The 25,409-nt window shown below is 36.9% G+C and overlaps 1 protein-coding gene across 10 annotated transcripts in view; it reads left to right on the forward strand.

The window, feature by feature from the left end:
- LOC113066159 (TRAF2 and NCK-interacting protein kinase-like) overlaps positions 1–25,409 on the forward strand; it is a 52,631-nt gene that overhangs the window by 22,899 nt on the left and 4,323 nt on the right. Inside the window, exons 7-32 of one of the 10 annotated variants that reach the window (XM_026237866.1) lie at positions 472–602; positions 701–755; positions 853–931; positions 1,037–1,212; positions 2,517–2,583; positions 2,691–2,889; positions 4,103–4,219; positions 5,708–5,794; positions 6,173–6,361; positions 7,333–7,692; positions 9,395–9,559; positions 9,639–9,884; positions 12,698–12,807; positions 13,154–13,272; positions 13,361–13,458; positions 16,499–16,680; positions 17,863–17,971; positions 18,300–18,446; positions 19,216–19,312; positions 19,401–19,577; positions 19,739–19,882; positions 20,006–20,140; positions 20,511–20,611; positions 20,872–21,021; positions 22,435–22,594; positions 24,413–24,552. In XM_026237866.1, the coding sequence (XP_026093651.1) occupies positions 472–602; positions 701–755; positions 853–931; positions 1,037–1,212; positions 2,517–2,583; positions 2,691–2,889; positions 4,103–4,219; positions 5,708–5,794; positions 6,173–6,361; positions 7,333–7,692; positions 9,395–9,559; positions 9,639–9,884; positions 12,698–12,807; positions 13,154–13,272; positions 13,361–13,458; positions 16,499–16,680; positions 17,863–17,971; positions 18,300–18,446; positions 19,216–19,312; positions 19,401–19,577; positions 19,739–19,882; positions 20,006–20,140; positions 20,511–20,611; positions 20,872–21,021; positions 22,435–22,594; positions 24,413–24,552 (3,740 nt within the window). The remainder of the gene's footprint in view (positions 1–471; positions 603–700; positions 756–852; positions 932–1,036; positions 1,213–2,516; positions 2,584–2,690; positions 2,890–4,102; positions 4,220–5,707; positions 5,795–6,172; positions 6,362–7,332; positions 7,693–9,394; positions 9,560–9,638; positions 9,885–12,697; positions 12,808–13,153; positions 13,273–13,360; positions 13,459–16,498; positions 16,681–17,862; positions 17,972–18,299; positions 18,447–19,215; positions 19,313–19,400; positions 19,578–19,738; positions 19,883–20,005; positions 20,141–20,510; positions 20,612–20,871; positions 21,022–22,434; positions 22,595–24,412; positions 24,553–25,409) is intronic. The other 9 variants (XM_026237867.1, XM_026237869.1, XM_026237870.1 and 6 more) reach the window with 9 other exon arrangements.

The following is a 25,409-nucleotide window of genomic DNA, read 5'->3' on the forward strand; positions in this document are numbered from 1 at the left end:
ATCTATCTAAAAGTTACAATTTCCAAGTATTTCCAAGGCTCTAATATCTAGAAACAGGCTTTCTTTCAGTAAGTAGCAGTATATCCCATGAGGAAATATAGCATTACTCATTCTATTTTACATCAGAGGTTTACAGTCGAGCTAAAGCACTAATCAAACAGATAAAATAGTTCATTTTAATTAAATGAATTGAGAGGAAGGTTTAATTTCCAAGAACCTGTTCAAAAATCATATTCAGTATATTCATATTGAGTCTTGTGGAACCTGTGACCCTCCTCTGGAGTTATTAGGGCTTGTCATCAAGTTGCTTGAGTTTGGGAGACAGTTCTGGCTGGTTGATTTGATAACTGCCTGCGGTGACGAGGGAAGAGTGGCACAGAGGCAGATGGCAGCATGCACTTCATCAAAGACCTCTCCTCTCGTTACTGCACGCATAACGTGTGTGTGTGATTGCGTGTGTTTTCAAAACAGTTGATTTTGGTGTGAGTGCACAGTTGGACCGTACCGTCGGTAGGAGGAACACTTTTATTGGCACACCATATTGGATGGCTCCAGAGGTCATAGCCTGTGATGAGAACCCAGACGCCACATATGACTTCAAGGTATTTCAAGAGATTCCTAATTACGCTCACTGATTGCTTTTGTGTGAGGGTCCCGTTTGGCTTCAGGCAGAGATCCTAACAGCACCGTTTTGTTACAGAGTGATCTGTGGTCGCTGGGAATTACAGCTATTGAAATGGCGGAAGGAGCCCCTCGTAAGTCCAACGCAATGCATTATGATGTTAAACACATGAGAATGTATTTATATGAACACTGTGATTGCTCATCACAAAAACCTGTTTGTTTTCTCAGCGCTGTGCGATATGCATCCCATGCGAGCACTTTTCCTCATACCCAGAAATTCAGCTCCCCGTCTAAAGTCCAAAAAATGGTATGTCAAACGTCTCATCATATTGGATATGCACTTCAAAACTACAACTGATGGTAATGAACAGGACCTGAGAGTCAAAGCTGATCGGTTTGTTGTTCTCCGCAGGTCTAAAAAGTTCCAGTTATTCATTGAGAGCTGTTTGGTGAAGAATCACAACCAGAGACCCAGTACTGAACAGCTCATCAAGCATCCCTTCATCAAAGATCTTCCCAACGAGAAACAGATCCGAATCCAGCTCAAAGACCACATTGACCGGACCAAAAAGAAGAGAGGAGAGAAGGGTGAGCTTACGTGACTTCATTAATAAATCCGGTTATTTCCCTGTAGTGACGTCAAAATAGAATCATTTGCATATCTGACTCAGAATATTCTATACATTTGTCAGTTGTGATGTTAAATTAAGCTTGCAATGTCAACTTGCAACATGTTGGGAAACTTACAGCTCGTATATTATCCTTTCTTGCTGTTATAAATGCCACTTCTATACTTCTGCTGCACGAGATGAGAACACATTTTTATGATTTTCTGAGTAATGAAAAAGTCTACTTTTGTGATATATTTCCTTCTTTCATTACTGCAAGACATTTGCTCGGGTTAGATGCGCTTAAATCTGCACTAACGATGTGATTCTGTCACGTATCAAACGTGCACTTCAATAAGCTGACAAAGCGGGTTATTGCATTTACATAGCATGCCAAATCAGAGTAAGATGGAAAAAAAACTACCTGCTGTGACCGGGTTATGCTTACGCCGTTTATGACCTTACTCCGATAAAAGAAAACGGGTCACCACGTTTACATGATCAAGTGCGTTTTCTGCTTAAGCATGATTGTTTTAAGAATGTGCATGTAAACGTGCTCTCTCTTAGGGCTGGGTTGATGATATCAATTACTCAGTTTTAATCATTCTTCATTTTGATGAGCCAATATTGATTCTTAAACCCTAAGCTTGATTTGTTTGATTTGTTGTCTTGATTTGACAAAACTTCACGAAACATTATTTGTAGCATGCCTACCATCCAATTAAACACAATAAGGGTTGTTAATGTTATTATATTATATCTAAAAAAAAAAAATAAAAAAAAAAGTTGGACTTTTGATTTTAACCTTTAATATTACAATAATGTACCAATTGAGGGTTCCCCAGTTTACAGCTTTAGTTAGATATTTTTTTCCTTAAGAAATATTGACATGTACTGTACTTGGTTTATAACAAAATTAATTAATATCAATATTGAAATCAAATTGAAGCAAGTTTTGTGAATTGAACTCTGATTAATAAAATCTGTCGATATGGCCCTATATTTTGTGAATGATAAGCATTATAATTTCATTGTTTAACTTATATATTTATTATTTTATTCATATTCATTTTATTAATTAATTGAATATTATGTTTTGTGAGATTTGACAACTATTTAATAGCTTTAAAAAAATGAACTCAAAAATTTACATTTTTATCAATGGTACTCATGTTGCTGTCACAACATTCCATATCTGAATCTGTCCTTAATCTTTAAATCTTTTATTCTTAAAAACCAGTGTATTACAATACTGCACGATTGTCTGTTTTTTTTTTTTTTCAGACGAGACTGAATACGAGTACAGTGGAAGTGAAGAGGAGGAGGAAGAGCGAGACATAGGAGAGCCGAGGTACATAGACCTTGTTCCGCTCAAACACACACACACACACACACACACACATTTTGGTATAGTGGAGACCTGATTGACTTAAAGATGATTTAACATCTTCCTTACAGCTCCATCATAAACGTCCCGGGGGAATCGACCCTGAGGCGGGACTTCCTGCGTCTGCAGTTGGCCAATAAGGAGCGCTCCGAAGCCCTGAGGAGACAGCAGCTGGAACAGCAACAGAATGAGGAGCACAAGCGCCAACTACTGGCAGAGAGGCAGAAACGCATCGAGGAGCAGAAGGAGCAAAGGAGGAGACTAGAGGAGGTATGAGGAGAGGGGCAAGATTCGGTTTAAAGACTGGGTGTGCTGCCAGGTTTCTGAAATCTTCAGCATTAGAGAGGTGTATAAATATCTTTAAAGCTAAATATTTAATCTAAATATATTTATAATGTTGTATTGATTTATATAGTTTAGAATTATTTCATGCTATATTTTATTTGTTTATATTAATATAAATATATAAGTAATATCAAGGGTGATTTATATTTAATTTTTAATATGAAGCACATTTTTTTTAAATATATTTTGCCTGAATATATACAAAATATTGAATCCATTTATATATTGCTTATAATTAATTGTAATAAAATGTTTATATTATATTACTTAAAGCACATTTGATTTTATTTTATTCTTATTCCAGCATCTGAGTTTGCTTTGAGACTCAGATTTTACATTAAATATTAAGTTATGACCCAATAAAAGAATCAAAGTTGTTCTGAATCAAAAAATAAATTGAAATGTAAAATTATCATATGCTAAATTAACAACAACAAAAGCAGACATATGCATCAAAAAAGTTATTAGTATTCACCATATTACCAATTAACACGTGTATTTTAGCCAAAATCTCACACAGCCTCTGGCATCAACAACAAAAGAAACGGGAAGCATTTTCTTCTGCTTTCATGCATGATTATATGCTTAGTTGCATTTTATTGTTTGCATTTAGCATTGTTTTTCCTTCGAACAAAGACCATATGATTTGCTCTTATTCCGTTCGCACACTTCCTGTACTCTATTTTGCCTGTGTGATGGCTCATGAGATGGGAGACACTGAGCTATGATCAGTCCACAGGAAGGTTACCCAACATCTTGGGAATTCTTCAAACGGGAGATAAAGAAAGACAATGATCATTAAGCCAGTAGAGATATTCCGGAGTTATGTAATGTTGGGTTTTCTCGGTAGGGGAGGGAGCACAAAACCTTTGGAGATGAATCAGGGGGCCCAGCTGGGCGTCAACCTCTCATTCAACCCGTCAGTCTCCCGCTGGTCCACTGTCAGGCCGCCTCATTTCAGCACAGCTCCTGTCAGCAGCCTCTGCTGGGGAAAGGCCATTCAGTATGGCCACCTGCTCGAAATGCATGTCTTTTAAACTTGAAGGAACTGCATGTGCTAGTGGTTGGGGTCAGCACTCAGATATATTTGTAAGAATGGGATGTTCATTAATGAGAACTTGTGTTTGTAATCTCACAGCAACAGCGACGGGAGAGAGAGCTCCGGAAACAGCAGGAGAGAGAGCAGAGGAGGCGTTATGAGGAGATGGAGCAGCTGCGGAGAGAGGAGGAGAGGAGGCATGCTGAGAGGGAACAGGTACAGAAGTACACACAAGTGCACAAAGAGGGATGGTTACAGTTATTTCAGGACTGAAAATATATATAATTGTGCGACCTGTTATAAATTGATCCATGACTACAAACTAACCCATAATTCACTGTACAAAAAGAAATAGGGAAGCTAAACCATGCCAGAAATGACAACTTCACACACTCACACACACTCACACACACACACCATGCTAACAGACTTCCACTGATTCACCACTACAGAGATAGAGACGAGATGTACTATCTGGAGCACATATATTTAGAGATCGATCACAGTTTTTTTGTTTTTTTTGACATACCAGTTATTTCAGTGTTCTGGCATTCAGTAATGGTAACATTTTTTACCAGCATTGCCATTTTCTCCTCTAAACTAAAAATAGTTATAACCGTATCATTGTTGATGAACAGGCCATGAGAAACCCTTTTGGAAAGAATGAATGTTGGTTAAGAAAAAAGAACTGTCAATTTGTCTCTCTATGTAAACATCAACGCAAACATTATCACTAGGAATCTGTCAGGGCATATGCACACTTGATGAGCATTAAGAGAACGTGCGTCCATGCACTCGTTTTTAAAACCCTTTGTTAATCACATGTGTACTTCACTCACAGCTGTAACTGTCCTCTCAGATATGCATATCAGACTCTCACATGCCTTGATCCCTTGTTTTAAAGCCTTCTCTTCAGTCTATGACTCACTTCCTCCAGAGACTGAGATGTTCTGTTGGATGGTATGCATATTTAAAGCACCCACCCACCTTTTCAAATGCAGCCCTTCTCAATAGTAAATGAGGACGTCTCACGGGATTCTATGCAGAGACAAATAAGAAAGACTGAGCCATTAATGAGAGTAAAGGTTCTCCAGTCCTCACTTATGCCAAAAATTAAGGGATTTTAGCTATTCTGAAATTTAATTTAAATTAGACATGCCCCCTTCCCTCAAAACTCCGCCCTTTAAAATTACTGGTGAAACAGCTATAATCATAGATGAAGCCGATCTCACTGTTTTTATGCAGGCATTTTTTTGCATTTTGTAATGATCCTCTAAGACCAGTGTGATATTTTGGGACACCTAATTCTGTGCTGTACCTATCACACTTTTTTTGTCATTTTGAAAAAATGGTTTTAATACAAACCAACTTAATTTTAAGTAATTTTTCTTTGGGGTGACATTCCCCTGGAGCAGTATGCGGTTAATTGACCTGCTTCAGGAAAGTAGGGTCCTAAGTGACTCCCTAGTGCATGGATGGCTCATTCCACAGTTTGAACCAGTGACCTTTGGGTACTGAGCTCATCACGCATAAGGCCACATGGGATCTAGGCAGGGTAGCAAGTTATTATCAAGGTTTCTTACCTTTAGATTTGCTTGATTAATCTTTCATTCTTTCATTTTTAACCTCTTTGAAGGCCCTGCCATCTCTTTATCTTCTCTCTCTTTCTCACTCTTGTTCTGATGCACTGTGCTATGGGGTTAGGAATATATCCGCCGGCAGTTAGAAGAAGAACAAAGGCAGCTGGAGATTCTTCAACAGCAGCTTCTCCAAGAACAAGCTCTTCTCCTGGTAAACTATCATTTCGACTTCCACCTTGCACTTTGTTTCTTTTTCATCTACTGCGCTCATGCCAGCTGCCTGTCCCTTCTGCGATGAGTATCGATTGTGTGAATTGATCTGGGGCGTTTGGGATTCGTGGCAGCTCTGTTTGTTATTGCTCAGTTCTCTGGGAAATTAGATTCAGGATCCACGGCCATCAGGCCATCGATTGGATTAGCTTATAGAGCTGTCGAGTTTGAAGTTCTTCAAACTTCTGATAGCCGTCGGTTATTTTCAGGAATACAAAAGTCCAAACCTGTTAGCATTATTTTGTCTCGTGGTCATCTGCTCCATATGTGCCTCAAATCTTGCTCTTTTCACCTCATTCTGGTTCTTTGGTGTGTCTAGGAATACAAACGGAAGCAGATAGAGGAGCAGCGGCAGGCTGAGAGGTTACAGCGGCAGCTGCAGCAGGAAAGGGCCTACCTGGTCTCACTGCAGCAACAGCAACAAGAGCCACGACCTGCAGACAAAAAACAACTATACCACTACAAAGAATCCGTTAACCCCAGTGACAAACCGGCCTGGGCCAAAGAGGTACAGAAAGATCTGGTTAGGGCTCTTACATGATTAGTACTATCTAGGGTTGGGTGAAAGGATCTTTTCAATCTTCCTTTAAACAATACCAGTATTTATCCATAACATCCTGAATGTGAGTTCAACTGTGTACTACTGAAATAATTGCGAAAAATGTCTTTCTTTCAGGGCAGCATGCAAAAACCTACAACACACCGCACATGGTCCAATTCATGAACCAATGTCGTCTTTTTAATGAATCAGAAAATTACGCCGCATTAATGTAGGCCGATTCACAAAATAAACATCCCCTATGATTTAGTTCTTTAGTGATTCAAGACGCATTAGAAAAGCCTGAATGACAAAGCAAATGATTCTTATGTGTTGGTTCTTTTTAATGAAACAAAACCTAGATTCTGTAAACAAGTGATATGGTTCTTTTTAGTGAATCAAAAATATACACCACATTAGTATAGCCTGATTCATGAGACAAATTACTTGTTAAATTGGTTCTTTTAATGAATCAGTCAGAAAGGTGAGCTACTGTTACAGTTTGAATCTGAAACATTACCCTGTATAATTTACAGCATTGTAAGTAAGCAAAATGAACAGTATAATTGAAATAAATCCAAATTACTTCGAATCGAATCAAATTTAACACTGAATCAAGAGCTTATGAATCAGAATCAAATTGAATCAGGAATCTGTATTGATACCCAGTCCTAGTGCTCATTATCAAGAATCTCCAATCACTGATTGCAGACATTATATGTCAATTATCTAATTTGCCCTTGCTAATGGCCTTATTTGATCAAATTCTTCAGGTTTGTTGCCCACATATGATGATTCTCACTTCCTGTAAATAACTTTTCCGTTAGTTTCAGAATCCACTGGATGATGTTTGATTATCACACTCTGAAGCGGCCTCCCCCTGTGTCTTCAGTTTTGTGGGCCATAATCTGAATGGTTTTATTGTGCTTATCTGAACACAGGTGATGGATAGAGCTCAGAGTAACTCTCCTCGAATCCCTCCCAAGAAGCACCATTCTTTTAACAGTCCTGGAGAAAAACGTGTTGGCCAACTCCTTCCTCTTGAAAAGAGCTCCTCTAATCAGCCCACGAGGCCCCCCTCCTACCCAGCAGCCTCCCACCAGAAAGAAATGGAGCTGGTCGAGCCTCCTCCCAGGATAATCAGTGGGCCAAATGTTCCTAGAATCCGTCTGTCTTGCGAGCCAGATCCATCCCAGCTGGCCAGGATGGTCCAGCAGCATCTTGAACAAGATTTGCGGGCCCGCAGTCCCGGACACTCCAGCAAAGGGGCTGAAAACGAGAGAGACTTAAACGTCTCAAAGGTCTGCCTCCGCTAGCATGACTTATTCATGTCTCCTTTTTCACCATGACCTAGACGCCTACCAATCCGGTCATGGAACGTATTCAAAGAATTAATGCTGGAAAAATACCTTTTTTCCAAATTTCTATCGGGGCATTTGGATGATCTCTTTTGGAATGCCTTGTTTCTCTTTTCCTCTGGTTCTCTGGGTGAAAGTATTCCTGAGGTTCTGTCTCCCAGTTGGTTTGGTGGATTTTCTTCTCACAGCTTCCGCTCTCGCTGTTGTCTTGTTCTAATTTTCTGTCACTTTCTCTTTGATCTCACTTATCGCTCCTCATTACAGAAAGCTGATGACTGAGGAGCATGGGATTGTGGGGCAAAAATGAGAGAGGTTTGGATGTGTTGGGGCACAAAATCTTTAGACCAGTGATTCTTAATCTTTGACATTTATCAAAATGTATATTTGAAGACCAAGATATTTTTGATACTTTTATTATAATGTCAAAGCTGCTAATTTTCATTTAAGTTTTATTTACAGAAAACTAGAATTGGCAAAATGTTAAAATAAAATCAGTATAATTAAAATCATTACATTCCATAATCCCAGTATCTGAATGGTCATGTTTACCAATCTTTTTTTATTACCAATGTACAAATACAGTTTTTAAATGTATTTTACTATACCCAATATAATATCATAGCTTCAAAAAAAAAAAAATTAAAACAAGAAATATGTTCACATATAGATTTTTTTTTTTTGCCATTTTAGGTAATTTTTAACTCCTCTTGCCAGCCCAGTTGGAAATTTGCTGAGGCCTCTTAGTGGGTCCTGGCCCCGTTTGAGAACCACTTTTTTTTTTTTACTTTTTTGATTACATAGACACATTGATTACAGTAATAAAAGGGGTGTTGTTTAGGGGTCATGTGTTACTTGAAGGCACAGATTGTGCTCTGAAGATAGTGTGTCATTTCAGATCCAAACATCCCTCCATTCTTAGAGAAGAAATACACATGGTTTTCTCACTAATGAGTCTTTCTGTCCCATTGGTCACCTGACTTTAACGATGGCCATAAGTGATTATTTTCTTGTCTAAAAAATGCTTGTGAATGGTGCATGCGAGTTTTGAGGCTTGTTGTTTGAATTTGAAAATGCACAGCATCTCCTTTAACTCCTTTAACATACTGGACATAATCAACTTAACATTTCCTTTCTGTTTTTAACCTGATGATATTTCTTTTTCTGTAGTTGGGTTGTATGTTTCATCTTTGCTTATTGAGTCATTTGAGGCCTGCAGAAGTGACTAAATGATCATCTTCAGTTAAGCCAAGGGTCTAAAAATATCTAAAATGTCTCGTAATGAGGCCGTCTCCAAGTTTGATTTTTACTATGGTAAATTAGTATGTTGTGCAACCCTTGTGTATATCCTACAGCAGGGGTCACCAAACTCGGTCCTGTCCTGCAGAGTTTAGCTTTAACCCTAATCAAACAAACCTGAATCAGCTAATCAAGGTCTTACCTTGTATACGTCATACTTCCAGGCAGGTGTGTTGGGGAAAGTTGGAGCTAAACTTTGCAGAAAACCGACCCTTTGGTGACCCCTGTCCTACAGTGTCACTTGTCAGCCACTTTACTTGTTTCGCAGTCCATTCTGACTCTCAAGCAAAGGGGAAACCGATTGATTGTGAAGAGTTGCATGGACACTAACATCCTCTCTGTCTGTCAGGTTGAGGAACGCTCCAAGCTGAACCGCCAGAGCTCTCCGGCTCTCCAGAACAAAGTGGCCAATCGTATTTCTGATCCCTCCCTGCCTCCCCGCTCAGAGTCCTTCAGCAGTGGAGGCATACAGCAGGCCCGGACGCCTCCCATGCACCGCCCGGTAGAGCCTCAGGTACTTCCTGACCTCCCGATCTGTCTAAAGAGTGACAGATGTGTTGTGAAATACACTGACCTCAGAGTTCTCATTTCAGATGGCGCACCTGGTTTCTGTGAAGTCCCATGGCTCTTCCATGACAGGATCCCAGTCGCTGCATGATCAGTCCTCTCAGGGCGTCTCAGCCTTCCAAGAGGGTATGTCACCTCACCGACCTCCAATGCCTCGGCAGAACTCTGACCCCACGTCAGAAACCCCGGCCCCACCACCTCGCATCTCCAGCCGAGACGACAAGTTTGACCACAGCTCTTGGCTGAGACAGGAAAATGATGTCCCTCCAAAGGTGATGATCTGGGATAAAATGTGTTGTCCTTATATTTTAATGACATTAATAGTAATTAAATTGGAGTCGTGGTTTTCAACTGGTGGATCACAAGTTTTTTCTGATTCATAATATGTAACTGACCATATAAGTTAAGACCACTAAATAATAGCCATGATATTTTTTTTCTATTCTGTTTAAATTTTTTGTCAAAGGCTGTGCATCCTATCAAACTCTACAAAATTTTGGCACAAATTTATTTGTCCCTTTTATCGAGCCTAGCCTAGTCAAACTCATTCTTAAACCTCTAAATATAACTATACAAAGTGTAAGAAATATGACTCGCACTACATTAAATAGGGATTCATTTGAAACAAAAGGTTACATTATTTTATTTTTTTCTGTCATAATCATTCATCTCATTTAAATAATTATTAGCACAGTTTAATGTCAGTGTTTTATTTTATTTACTATTTATGTACTGTTGTACAATTAACAATCTTAATACTGTATTGGATTGTAATTTGATGTCAAAGGTTAAATCTTTTTCTTGAACCAAAACTGGTTGAGATCCAATGCTATAGAGTGGAATTCATTCATAAATGTGCTCGGTACGAGGCTTTCGGTTCGGTACACGGTACGCATTATGTATACCGAACAGTTCATTGGACTAATTAAAGGGGGGGGTGAAATGCTCGTTTTCACTCAATATCCTGTTAATCTTGAGTACCTATAGAGTAGTACTGCTTCCTTCATAACTCCAAAAAGTCTTTAGTTTTATTATATTCATGAGAGAAAGATAGTCTGTACCGATTTTTCCCGGAAAAACACGTCCGGCTGGAGGCGTGACGTGTGGGCGGAGCTAAAGAATCACGAGCGCGAGTAGGCTTTTGTGTTGAGAGCGTTTGGAAGCTGTGACACAGATCCAGAGGCTGAAATTTAACAAGAGCAGCATCAGCAACGATGTCTCTATGTGGAATGTACTGAAACTGTATATATTTGCTTAGCGGTTTTGGAAAATGACTAAGTTCCACTTTGTCGTCTTTTTTTTTTTTTTTTTTTTTTTTTTAAGCTGTAAGATGTGGAAAGTGCAGTTTGATGACAACATCGCATGTTGTTTACTTGATGTGCTTACGCGCCGATAGCTAAGTTAACAACACAGAGATATTTGAAGCAGTTTTACTCACCGCATGCGGTTCCAACACACGATCGTGACCCTTTTTCATTGGGACTGCATTATCCTTAAGAAATAAACGATGTGCAAATCCGGCGTCAAACTGGGCCTTGTTTGTAAAACAAGCATCTTCGAAATGCAGGGAACAAACACAAACACTTGCACAACTCCGTTGATGCTCTGTAAAAATAAACTCCATCCACTGGTCCCTTAATGCTGTTACTCCTTTGGTAATCTGTGGAGGGTTGTCTTGCCCCGGCAACCAAAAACACACTTCTTTTGTGCCTTTTCGCGACACTCTCGCTCTGATCAGTGAATGTCTGTGCTCTCAGTGCTCTGCTATACGGGAGCGCGCGCTCTTCCGGCAGAAATGCCCTAGGACCCATATAAGGAAATTCTGCTCCATCTAACGTCACACAGAGCCATACTCGAAAAAAACTTTCCGAAACTTGACAAACCGGAAGGAGTATTTTTGGAACAGAAATACTCCTTCAAACGTACAACTTAATTTTTGAAACTTTGTCCATGTTTAGCATGGGACTCCAACTCTTTAACAGTGTAAAAAACTCAGTATGCATGAAATAGCATTTCACCCCCCCTTTATATTATATAAAAAAAAAACACTCAGTACGCGCTGAAGGCTCGTTGCAAAATGGCCAATGCGTTTAACAGACCAGAAATAGAAGATCCTCCAATAAACAACAGGTCTGGTGTTTGGGTGCACTTTGGATTCCCTTTAAGCTATAATGGTGATGGCAAGAGAGTGGTGGATAAAAAAACAACGGTATGTCGCATCTGCTACATGACAATAGGGTACACCAGCGGGAATACTTGAAACATGTCAACTCATTTACGCCGACATCACCTTATTATGTCAGTATCTGGGAAAAGACGAAAAAAAGAAGAAACCTACACGCAACAAACTATCCCCGCAGCATTTAGACTGACATTTCCAACTGATTCAAACAGGGCAAAAGACATTGCGGCGATTGGTAGGCTTCATTTACGTTATAGCCGCGGATATGAGACCTTACTATTTACCATTCATTCTGTCATCACCATTATAGCTTACAGGGAATCCAAAGTGCACTCAAATACCAGACCTGTTGCTAAGCATCGATGACATGCTCTCTCCATGAGACGCAGAAATTTCAGCAAAGGATAAATGGATTTGCAGCTCTAAAAATCGCTTGCAGTAGCTCTGCTACTAAATTTATTTCAAAATTGCAATCCATATGCAACTATGATCAGCTGTTCCTTTATTTGGCTGAGCTTTCAACGTTGTTACGGGAAAGGATGAAGCTGATTGGTTAGTTCTTGTCACATGACCCGCGGTGCGCTTGTGGCATTCTGAAAAGTTTAGATGTTTTTACATTTTGCTGTATCTAAAACGTACCGAATCGAACCGTGACAGTGTATCGTATCGAACCGAACCGTGGATTTTGTGAACCGTTACACCCATATATATATATATATATATATATATATATATATATATATATATATATATATATATATATATATATATATATATATATATATATATATATAATTTTTTTTTTTTTTTTTTTTTTTTTTTTTTTTTTTTACATTTTTTCTTATGCAGCAATTTTTTAAATCTACACAAAGTAACATTTTCACATGTGTTACCATGGTTCAGGTGCCTCAAAGGACTACTTCCATTTCCCCTGCGCTGGTGAGAAAAAATTCTCCAGGGAATGGACCAGGTGGACTGGGACCAAGAACCGGAGCACATCTGATTCGAGCCAGGTATTTTACACTTTTTATTAAATTATGTCTTTATTTTCAACTAATTTTAATATAAATAATTAAAATTTAATAATTAAAATAAAAACATTTTTATTATTTTTACTCGCAATAAAATAATATAGAGCTTGACAAAATATGTATATAAAAAAAAGTAAATTAAAACACATACACGCACACATAAATATATTTTTTTGTATATAATTATACTATAATTTTTATATATATAATATAAGATTTTATTTTCCTTTTTTTGTGGCTTCCTGTTATTTCATCTAGTAGTTTGGTTGCTAGTAGTAAGTGAATAAGAAATGACAGTCTCCTTCCTTGTGTCCTACCGTTGGCACAGTAACCCAGACCTGCGGATTCCCATGGAGTCGGCTCTCCAGATAGCCAGCAGTGGGAGTTCTTCCAGTTCTAGCACGCCCAGCTCTCAGGGCGGCTCCAGCGAGAGAAATAGGGTGGGAGGTGAGAGAGCCTCTGCAATATTCTCTCAGTCTGAGCACCTGAACTAGAGCTCCGCACACTGAGTCTTGACGTTCGACTGTCTCCACAGGCTCCGGTAATCCTGAGGGATCCCCAGCAGTGTCCCAAGAATCCAAGACTAAAACCCAAGAGGAGAACAGGGAGGTGACCAGACCTAGCCGACCAGCGGTGAGAAACACATTTCCCAGAATCCACTGAGATCACAGTATAACTGTATAAATGTTTCAGCTCTCACAGGGCTGGTTTCTGAGACCAGGATAAGCCTAACATGAAAACATCTAACCCTAAACTAACTTCTTTTTAAGATCTGCACAGTTGTTGATGTTCTTTCTCAACATGATGTCAACCATCAATTGAATACCCCATTAAATAAAAAATAGGGTTTTGTGGCTTTCAGTTAATATATTTTAGCTTTTAACACCTGTATGTGAGATGTGTTTTATAAAATGTTCAAGTCCTTCAATATGCCCCACCTATGTCAATGCAGTGATTTCATGGGGTCTTTACTATATCACAAGTAAATCAAGTCTCATTAGAGCTAACCTACATATAACCTTTCCATAACCCTTAGCTAGCTTAGATGTGTAGATATTCTCACTTGGCTCGAAGTTGAAAAGTTTGTGTGTCGCTTTGTGTTACTAACCATTTCCTCATTTAACATTTTGTCTAATCCGCTCAAATGTTCCTCCATGCGTGGTTCTGTTGTCAATTCTCTTTCTCCAGAGTTATAAGAAAGCCGTAGCTGAGGTTAGTGACATCTCCTCACTTCATGTTCGTGCTCCACAGATTTAAGCACTCGTTCGTTGTCTGTCTCATCTATTTCTGTCACACGCCCTCTCGTCTTCAATCGTTCTCTCATCAATATTTCACGCCATCTCTCATTCCTTAACTCCCCAACAATCTTTTTTGTCTGTCGCTCTCTTTCACAGCTTCAGACGCCGTCTCAGTCACCATCGTTAGCTGCACATTTCTCCATCGCACCAATTTGTCACATTCGTTCACAGTGTCAGGAATCCTTGACAACGTTTCAGTTTTGACAGTTACCTAGACAACATCTGTCTTAGGCCGTGAAAAGGGGATTTTGTTTAGAACTAAGGTTTAGGGGTCAAAGAAGGGCCTTGCATTTATTTAACACGATTTAATCAGCAGACCTTTTTATTTCATTCAACGTGAACAAAAAACATTGCAGTGAGGGATTAGAAGTACAGAGCATTTAATTGTTATCATTCTTAGCCAGAAACTTTTTGTGTAAATTGGTTTGTAATTGTCATTCATAAATACATTGTTGTATTCCATAAAAGAAGATGACTTTTTTTTGGAAATTGTTTGTTAACATGTTAATTGTCATACGGGACGCCTACGTTGACTATACTATATTACAATCAAATCTAATCTAATCTTGACAAACTATATATCGTTGGAAAGGTCTAAGACTCCCAAATATATATTGTACCAATATTATTTGTTAAAAATTATGTAGGAAAAGTAATAGATTAATTTATGACAAGAGTGCACCCTCAGAAATCTACATTACAAAAGGAGTTTTGACCTTTGTTAGAGAAAAACGCAATGAGGAAGTCTTTTTTTTTTTTTTATCACAATTTAGAAATCATCAGAAGTTATATATCACTTGAAGACATAAAATCTCCAAATGTATCCTTTTAAAACCCATTTTAAAATCAGACATTTCATTACCAATTAAATGGCACATCAAAATCGTGTTACAAAATGTTTTCAGTCATGAATTATAAAAATTTAGGTTTGTATCATGCACATTCGAGTCTATCTTCAAAAATGCATGAATCGTTGCATTAATTTCAAATCAAAACAAGGTACTTAAAATCTTTTGGCAAGCAGTTATTACGTAAATTGATGCAGAAAGTCAGTGTGAGCTGTAAAGCACTATGAAATTCTGTGTAGAATATTCATTCATAGAATATTTTTTGCGTAAATTGTCGCAATATAGTCATTGTGAGCGGACAAGCCATTCGCAATTGTGAAAATGTTTTCTATGTGCTGCATTAACCTAAGATGAGCAAATGAGCTTGTTTAAATAGTTTCGTAAAACTAAAACTATTCTTTCGTAAATTATGTTCAGATCAGTGTGAGCAGATGATCAATAAACTAATTTCTGTGTGAGTTATTTGTATTTTCTGTGTTTTACGAATATGGTCACATTCTGTTTAATCCATAAGTTTTCGTGAGAATTTAGCGAACAGTTTATTGAAGAAATTCAGCATGTTACATCAGACACAAAATCGTTTTGGTTTTAGTTCAAATTTTTCACAAACAGTTTTTTCGCAAAGTGTGCGGAAAGACATTTTCGTCAACTGACACCCAGGTGGTCGACAGTATGACACATTAAATGTACTGTACTTCTGTTCCTCACAACTTTTTAATTTGTATCAATTATGATGCGATTATGTTTTAAGCATAAAAAAGACAAGATTGTGTCGTTGAACATAAAATTGCATTTCACTCTAGATTGTTCACAGCACCTCACTCTAGGTGTTCGGTTGTAAATTTAATTAAAAAATGGAAATTCACATCTCATTAAAGCATCAGTGTTTAAATATAAGAGCTATATAAGATAAATATAAGATTTGACTTCGGGTTTCTCAATGACGTTTTCTTTCTATCTGGCTGCCTGGTGGCTTGTCAACAGGAGGAGCTGGTAAGACAGAACCAGAGCAGGAACTACTGATTCCTGCTAACCTTCTGCATGCAGGGCACAGGCCTCAGGAACGAACCCTAGTTCTGCTTCAGTTATTCAATGTTCTGGTCTATTATTTCTCTGACTCTTGCACGTGATGGTTTATACAGTTGTGCATCATTCTTTGAAATGATGGCGGATGTTTTTATCCCACTTTCAGAGTTGATTTCTAAAACTTTATAAAATATTCCAGTTAATTTACATATCTGTGATGTATTGCCTATGTTTTTGTTCTCGGAAAATTCTTCGGTGCCATTTATGTGACCTAAATGTGCAAAACGAAGTTTATTGTCATGATTTCATCCATTTACAGATAACTTGCTCTAGTGTATACTCTTTGCAGGCTTAAAACATGAAATGCTGTTCACATTTTACTGAATTAATTGTTAACTGTGGAGACGTAATCAAGCAGATCAAGGCATGAAATAAATCTTACACATCATCTTTGTGTCCATCTCTCCCTTCTGACCTGACCTGTCATCCCCTGCCCTAAAGGACCTCACTGCTTTGGCCAAAGAACTCCGTGAGCTGCGACCCAATGAGGAAAACAACCGGCCTCCCAGGAAAGTGACGGATTATTCCTCGTCCAGTGAGGAATCAGACAGCAGTGAGGAGGAGGATGGAGAAGGCGGTGCTCATGATGGAACCGTGCCAGTTAGTGATATTCCACGCATTATGTGAGTGTTTTCACACATGAAAAATCTTGATTTTTTTGTGGCTTTTAGTCTGCCAGATCATTTTATTTTATTACTTTAATCAATGTTAAAATAGTATTATACATGTCTTTAATTGGATTTTTTTTATATTTTCAGTTTATTAAAATTGTAGTACGTTTTCATAATTTGATGTGGTATTGTTGCTTTTATTCTTTTTTCATATTTCAATTTTTTTAGTAAGTTTTGTACTTCAGCCTACTTGGATTCAGCAAAAAAATTTCACCTAATATTTATATTTTATTTTGGATTTATAAAAAAAAAAGTTTTAATAAAATTATTTTGAATTTGAATACTTACTGCTCATTATAAATACTGTACTGCCTATTATATTTATAAAGAAGTACGTGAAACATGTAACAAACTTTTTTTTTTTGTATATATTAATGTTTGCACATTATCATATCAGGTTTAATATTAAATATCAGCAAGTGGTATTCAGTTGTAATCGTAGTAATAAATAAGGTTCTTTAAATTTTATGCAAATGCATTTTTAATGTACATTCATGTAAGAAAAATGTTTAACTTTTGGGAGTCTTAACAGATGATCAGAAAGAAGTCAAAGATCAAAGATTATAGAACTATTGTAGGTCCATGTACATTGCATTCATTCGTGTCAAGCCATTTGTTAGTCTTGTCGTTTGATGAGCGAGAGATTAAATGTATTTGCAATGGAGGACTATTATTCTGTTGCACAAAATGTATTTATTCATTTTTTTTAAATGCAAAAGGTACCATTTTCTCATGTTTCTGTTTTAAATATAAAAAAAAAAAAAAAGAATGAACGGAACATACACAAACCATTATACTGTATAGATGGTATTATGTATAAGGTAAATATATCAGGTAAAATCAAGCGCATTGTATTGTGGGATACAGTACCCATAGCAGAATGCATAGTGCTACGTTTGCCAAATGTAGTAGGTTATTAGTATTTATACATGCAGAAAATTTGTGTACTGTACACTGTGTAAATACTATGTACTGCAGAAATAGTTTATATAGCATATTAGTATTGAAAATAGATGCATTGTCAGCTAAATAATTTAAACACAGAAAAGTTCAATTGTGTTGGTAATTAAGATGTCTTATAGAAAGCTTCATCATTTATAGAATCATTTATATTTTTCCCTATTCTTCTAACAGGCCTTCTGATGTCCAGGGTGGCACTGACTCATTGGTCAACCAGGAGGATTCTCATCCCAGTGATCCATTTGGCAAAAATTCACAAGACAGCACCCTGATGATGCGGGAGGTAGGTGCACCTACCTAGACAGGTTCCTTTCCCGGATTGCAAAAACTCCTACACTCATTCCTCTAGTGTCACAGTTTTATTTCTCTTTAAGTTTACCACCTCATGTTTGTTTTTGCCTTGGTTAAGCCTTATTTTATTGGGTTATATTTTGTTGTTTCTTTCACCTCTTGCTTCTGAATTCTCCATCAAAATCTCTGATCGAGCTCGCTGCACACTTGCTGACAGAGACACGCTCTGTGCGTTTCCCAAATATCTCTGTAAGATGGCTTAGCCGCGCAACGGGCCTGCAGTAGTGTAGCCCTACACCTCTCTCTGTTCCTCTCTGCAGACGTTTGGGGAAAGAAAGCTCGGTCATGCCGAGAGCAATGGTTTCCCTGGTAACTCCAATCTGCCTGATCTAGTGCAGCAAAGCCACTCGCCTGGCGAGGGCCCTGGGAGGCTTTCTAGTGGGCTGGACCTGGACTCTGTGGCTAAAGTAGGTGATAGACAAGCCTGTTAGAGCCACTCTGCACTCCAACCCTCAAATTTCTAACCCGATCTCCATTCGAATCAAATGCACCTTTTTATCTGGCTGTAGATTCACAGAAGCCCAGATCTCTTCATAACTCCCATTGCTTTTCTTGGTTTTACCTTTTTTTATATTTGGTTCTTATTTATTCTGTTTACTTTATTTACTATCATTTTAAAATTAATTTCGAACTTTTTTTTGTTTTTTTACATTTTAACTTAGGACAGCATACAATCAATAATATGCTTTCTTCCCTTTGCCCCAATTTTCCTTCTTGTAAGTGCCCTGATTTTATGCTCTGATTGCAAATAATAAAAATAATCAGTATTTTTTATATATATATATTTTTTATAAACTTTTCAAAAAATAATTTTAACAAAATGAATTAAAACAAATGTACTATATATATATATATATATATATATATATATATATATATATATACTCACATGTATATATTATTAATTTTTTTCTTTTTTTTTCTTTTTCTAACACACACATACATATATATATGTGTGTGTGTGTGTGTGTGTGTGTGTTAGAAAACAACACAAAATACTGGTTGCAGAAAAGACTTGCAGTGCTTGCTTTTCCTGGACTGTACTAACTGCAGACAAAACTTGCTTCATACTATAAATGCTTCAATTTGCTGGCTGCCTACATCAGTTAATAGAAAAGGCAATTTGTATGATATTTAGATGCTTTTTTTCTCTCACATCCTAATTCTCCACATTAGCAGTTTGGGATGGGGAGCGGATCCAAAGCCTCCTTCACTGCTTTCGTGGACCCACGAGTGTATCAGACAGAGGACGACGAGGACAACCCTACCTCAGGTGACTAATTTCCCTCTTATCCCCCTTGTCCATTGAAATAGAGCCGGTGCTGGAAAAGAATGATTTTGACATTGGTTTGGACATGCAGCTCATTTTGCAGATGAACTCCTACAACAGGAACAGGAACAAGCTCGCCTAAATGAGGCTAGGAAAATATCTGTGGTTAATGTCAATCCCACCAATATCCGGCCACACAGCGACACACCGGAGATCCGCAAATACAAGAAGCGCTTCAACTCTGAGATCCTGTGTGCGGCACTATGGGGTGAGTCGAAACTCAAGCTGGTTTACAGAGCCTTTTCTGACTTTGTACTCAACAGCTATTAGAATATTCCTAAATGAAAGTAGCATAGATGCCTTCATTTCACTTCAGATCCATATTATAATCTACAAATCGTTTTTATCCACATTGTTTGTTTGCTGTAGGAGTGAATCTGTTGGTGGGAACAGAAAATGGACTGATGTTACTAGATCGCAGCGGACAGGGCAAAGTCTACAATCTGATCAACCGCAGGCGCTTTCAGCAGATGGAAGTTCTGGAGGGACTCAATGTCCTGGTGACCATATCAGGTGAGTTCATCATCAGCGCTCTAGTTGTCTGTACAAAGATCTGGTTTATGCTGTTGGTTTTGTTAGATCTGTGATGTTATCTTTTTATAACGAGTGGTGCATGCGTCCTCTTCTCTTATGCAGGAAAAAAGAATAAACTGAGGGTCTACTATCTGTCATGGCTTAGAAACAGGATACTTCACAATGACCCTGAGGTAGAAAAAAAACAAGGGTGGATTACTGTTGGTGACCTGGAGGGTTGTGTCCATTATAAAGTCGGTATGTCCTTTGGTCTATTTGGCCAAATAATTTGTTTTAATGCCTAATTAACTACAGAAAAATTATCTAAATATATAGTGACTAATGGGTTTTTATTATTATTTTATTATTTATTATTGTAAACATAGTTGAATATCAAATACATGAGGTGTGTGTGTGTGTGTATGTATATATGTATATATGTATATATATGTGTATATATATATATATATAATATTAATGTTATTATTAATGTTTTTATTTCACTTATTTTTTTTTATATTTTATGTATGACAAATATCTATATTTATTTCGAGAAAGATATAGATAAATAGAGAATATGGTTTCTTAAAAACTAGTAATATTTTTACCTGTCTTTGTTATTTAACAGTCAAATATGAGAGGATTAAGTTCTTGGTGATTGCATTGAAGAATGCAGTGGAGATTTATGCCTGGGCTCCCAAACCCTACCACAAATTCATGGCTTTCAAGGTGAGACAGATGTTCGGTTCAGGGAAACCCCCTTTACCCCCTTTAAAAAAAGAGCATTTGTGTGTTCATTTTAAATAAACTGCATTACTTCATGAGAAAATAGGCCTTAGAACCTAACTTGGCAGGGCAAAAAAAATGTGCAAATTAAGTAGCTATTTTGGTCCTTCTGTGCTATGATTGTGTCAGAGAACACCTGCACAAAGAATATTTCTTTGGCAATATATCATGCTTTCAATGTCTCTTTTTCTGTCTCTCCAAAGTCTTTCACAGATCTTCAGCACAAGCCTCTGCTCGTGGACCTGACAGTGGAGGAGGGTCAGAGGTTAAAGGTTATCTACGGCTCCAGCGTTGGTTTTCATGTGATAGATGTGGACACTGGGAATCCGTACGATATCTACATTCCGTCCCACGTAAGTGATGACAGGCCGAGCAGAGGCAGCTCTCCCCTCCTTACCCTGATCCTAAGGGACTTTAAATAGGACGACTCCTCTCCGGGGACACTGCGAGGCACTGTAGTGTTGATGTCTGTATCACATATGTGCCTTTTAATTACAGACAAGGGTCCAAATTTAACACTAAAATCAAAAGCAAGTAAAACCTGGCTTTGATGAGAAAAATAAAATTCTTCCAAGTTGGGTGGTAACTTTAAGGACTGTATATGTATGTGTGTGTATAGTTAAATAGTTATTTATTTAATTATACATACAAATATATATATATATATATATATATATATATATATATATATATATATATATACAATTTGTAAATCGCTTTGGATCAAAGCGTCTGCTAAATGAATAAATGTAAATATATACAGTATGTGTGTATATATATATATATATATATATATATATATATATATATATATATATATATATATATATATATATATAGTAACCAATTGACTTTTAACATTTTCCACAAAAAAAATCATAAGTTTCTATATTTTATTATAATAAATGTATCTTATTAACTTTTAATTAGCTTATTAAAGTACATTGAAGGTATACATTTTGTGCATTTATCCAAAAATGTATATAAAGAAAAATGTCTAAAATATGCATTACCTGTCAGAAGTTTGGAATAATTAAGAACTTTTATTGTTTTTGAAATGTCTCTTATGCTCACCAAGGCTGCATTTATTTGATAAAAAAAAAGAAATAAAAACGGTGTAAAAAAAAAAAAAATACATATTAAAATGTTAATAACTGCTAAAAGCTGAACTTATAACAACAATAACTTCAGGAAATCACAATACTATGTGTTTTTACGTTAAAAAATTTTTTCTTTATGCAATATTTATTTTAAATATAAATAAGAATAAATACATTAAATATATATTAGTAATAAAAACAATTCAAAATGTAGTTTAATGATCTTACATTAAATGTTCTGTGTGCAGTATGGTTTTGAAGTTGACTTAAACAATTTCATTACACTGCATGATATTATTGCTCTAGCCTTACCAAGTGTGATAGAAAAGTATCTCTACTTTAAGAAGAAAACATGTCCCCGATCTCCGACCTTTGACAAACCAAACACGTACATGAACCAAAGTAGCCAAATCGTTCCAGTGCCCCATAGTAGTCCATTAGCAGGGCGCTTTTGGGCTCAGGCATCGAGTGGTCAAGCAGAGGGCAGGAGTCTCGATTGTTGCAGCAGTTTCTCAAAGGGAGAAGCTCTGGCCACCCACAGCACGAGACATGACTGACCGGGCTGCCCGGGGAGGGGGGAGAGCGACACCTAGTGGGGAATGTTTTGCACTACGGCTCGTTTTTGTCACCCCCAAGGCTCATCTGCGCCCACCCCTCCCTTCTCAGATTCAGGGCAGTGTTACCCCTCACGCCATTGTGGTGCTTCCCAAGACTGACGGCATGGAGATGCTTCTGTGTTATGAAGATGAGGGAGTCTATGTGAACACATACGGCAGAATCACTAAAGACGTGGTGCTCCAGTGGGGAGAGATGCCCACCTCTGTTGGTAGGTTATAGTTGTTTATTTCACACAAAACGCTCCTGTTCTCCTTCTAGAGCCCTGATGGCGTTCCCAATCTGAATCGCTCCTCTCACACAAACACGCATGTCTTTGTCCACTCAATAACTCTTTTCTGTCTCTCATTTAACTGCCCCACTTCACCCCACCCCGGCCCACCTACACTAAACCCTGACAGAGAGTGAAATGTTTGTGTATGTCTAGCACATCTTGTGCACTGTTTTGTTAACCCAGTATAAGTCTTTGTTTGTAATAACCATTAAATAATTTCCTTTATGAGCAAAAGCCCAAGAAATGGCCAAGATTTGACCTTGGATCCTATATTGTTTCATAACATACTTGGGTGAATCTCACAAAACATGTCTGGGTCATATTCCACCTTAACATCAGAATAAAGAACATTTTAAGCCCATTTAAGGACTGTTTTGCTATTATCGTTTACAGGTGCAATTGGAAAAATGTGTTTTTGGCTTTTCTTATTTTAATGTGAAATGCGATCTGTTTCTTGGTTTATACAAAACTAAATATTTTCTAGTCTTTGCTTTAAGAAAATTGTTAGAGTCTGTTTTAAGACATTACAATGTTTTGTTATTGTCATTTAAATATGCATATGCAAATAGAAAGTTTTAGAAGTCCTAAAATTTGCTCTTTTTTTTTTTTTTTTTTTTTTTTTTTATGCAAAACTATTTTTTTTCCTTTTTGATTTTGGGGTGCAATGTGACCGGTATTCATAAGATTTACTTAAAACTATATATTTTTTCTATTAATTTTTTCAATTGATTCTGATTGAAGAAAATTATTAGATCCGTTTTTAGGACCCTTGAGATTGCTTGCATTCTCATGTCCTTATACAATTGGACAGATGTGTTTAATCATCATCAAAAAAATACTTTCACGATGCAAAAAATCTAGGTCTTAAAATATGTTTGATTTTTCTTCATGCAAGAATATAATTTATAAGATAATTTCCAATGTTTCTCTTGATTTTGGGGTGGAATGTGACCTGTTTTCATTAGATTTACCCAGACACACACACACACACACACACACTTTACCAGGACAAACAGACCATCATCAGTTTCAGTGTAATTATTGTTGTCATTTTAGATGTTAATTATAGTGTCTCTTAACTCTTGCTTTACAACAATCATGCATCAGATATTGTGCCATGTGTCTCTTAAATTAATTTCCAGCTTTAATGTTTGTTTGTATATGTGTTTTCATCTCTCATCGGTGACGAATGTTAATGTTATAATTTACATGTCTTTGGGTTCAGATGTAGACCAGCAGCCGCCCACACCCTCAGTTCTGAACAAATTAATGTTTCAGCCAAATTATGTTCAACTCTTCAGTGATTCTGCACTCATAACGAAGTCAAATTCATAACTCATGCATTTTCTATGCAAGAAATCAGCAGAAAAAGAAAGTCAGAACAACCAGATCATTATTAAATCATTACCAGATCATTACTAAATCTGCCACAGAAAGTCCTCGGAGAAAGTTCATGTTAGCTCATGAGGATCCAAAGAACATGGCAAAAGCATAATTTACTGGTACTTAAATAATGATTTTAATACGTGATGCTCAGAAACTGCTGCAATAATGACCTCCTGATGTGGGGTGGCTTTGGCAGGCTTGTTTTCATTGGATCTGGGCTAGTTTGGAGTTGCTGTTGGACGTCAGAAGTCGTTGAGGAACGGGGTGTTCTGATGATATACTGCATTTGGTTCAAGTGCTCTCCTATCACATGTTTTTTTTTTTTTTTTTGTCATTTCTATCTATTTGCTTCCCCTTCCCATTCTGCAGCCTACATCCACTCCAGCCAGATCATGGGCTGGGGAGAGAAAGCCATTGAGATCCGCTCCGTGGAAACGGGACACCTCGATGGAGTTTTCATGCACAAGCGAGCACAGCGACTGAAGTTCCTTTCGGAAAGAAACGATAAAGTATGTTACCACGAACTTGATATTTTTTTTCTCTAATTTTCTTTTTTTACAATTAACAATATTTAAAAATGTAACACTTCATCTTTTTAAATTATGCTAGTCTTTATATGGGTGAATGACACAATGCTCATTTTATTTTATTATTTATTTAATTGAATTACTTTTCTCTCTCTTTTTTGGTACAGTTAACAGTATTTAAAATGTAAACACTTCACTTTTAAATTATGTGAGTCTTTATGAGTCAGTGACAAGATGCTCATTTTGCTTAATTTATTCATTATTTCAGTACTTTAATTTTTTCTAATATTTTACAATATTTAATAAACGCTTCTAGAATCTTATATTTTTTATTTATATAATATTCATTTAAAAATCTTTAAATTGTTTTTTTTTTTTTACCTTGAATGCTTGAGACTTTTTTGAAAATAATGATCTAGATATGTGCATTCACATAACGTAGTAATGTAATTAACATTTAAAATCCTAAATAATTTAGGGAAAGTGTTAAGTTTTTCTTGATTTTTATACTACCATGACACGAAACATTTTAGCTGCTATAGTATCATTGATATTCTGTTAGAATTTTATTCGTATTTCAAATTAGTTCTTAGTTTTATATTTTACAGATAGAGATAGTACATCAAGTTTAAAAAATGAGAAATATTGCCTTGACAACGAAGTAAAACATTTAATGCATGAAAGTAAGCCTGAATGGAAACTGAAAGTAGTCAGTCACCTAAGGCACTAAATTGTAAAGGTTTGGTCATTTGAATGTGAATAATAGTCAATATAATAAAGTCTACCGTATTTTTCGCACTATAAGGCACACTTAAAAGCCTTTAATTTTCTCAAAAAAT

Source organism: Carassius auratus, chromosome 49 (assembly GCF_003368295.1).
Source record: "Carassius auratus strain Wakin chromosome 49, ASM336829v1, whole genome shotgun sequence".
NCBI lineage: Eukaryota > Metazoa > Chordata > Actinopteri > Cypriniformes > Cyprinidae > Carassius > Carassius auratus.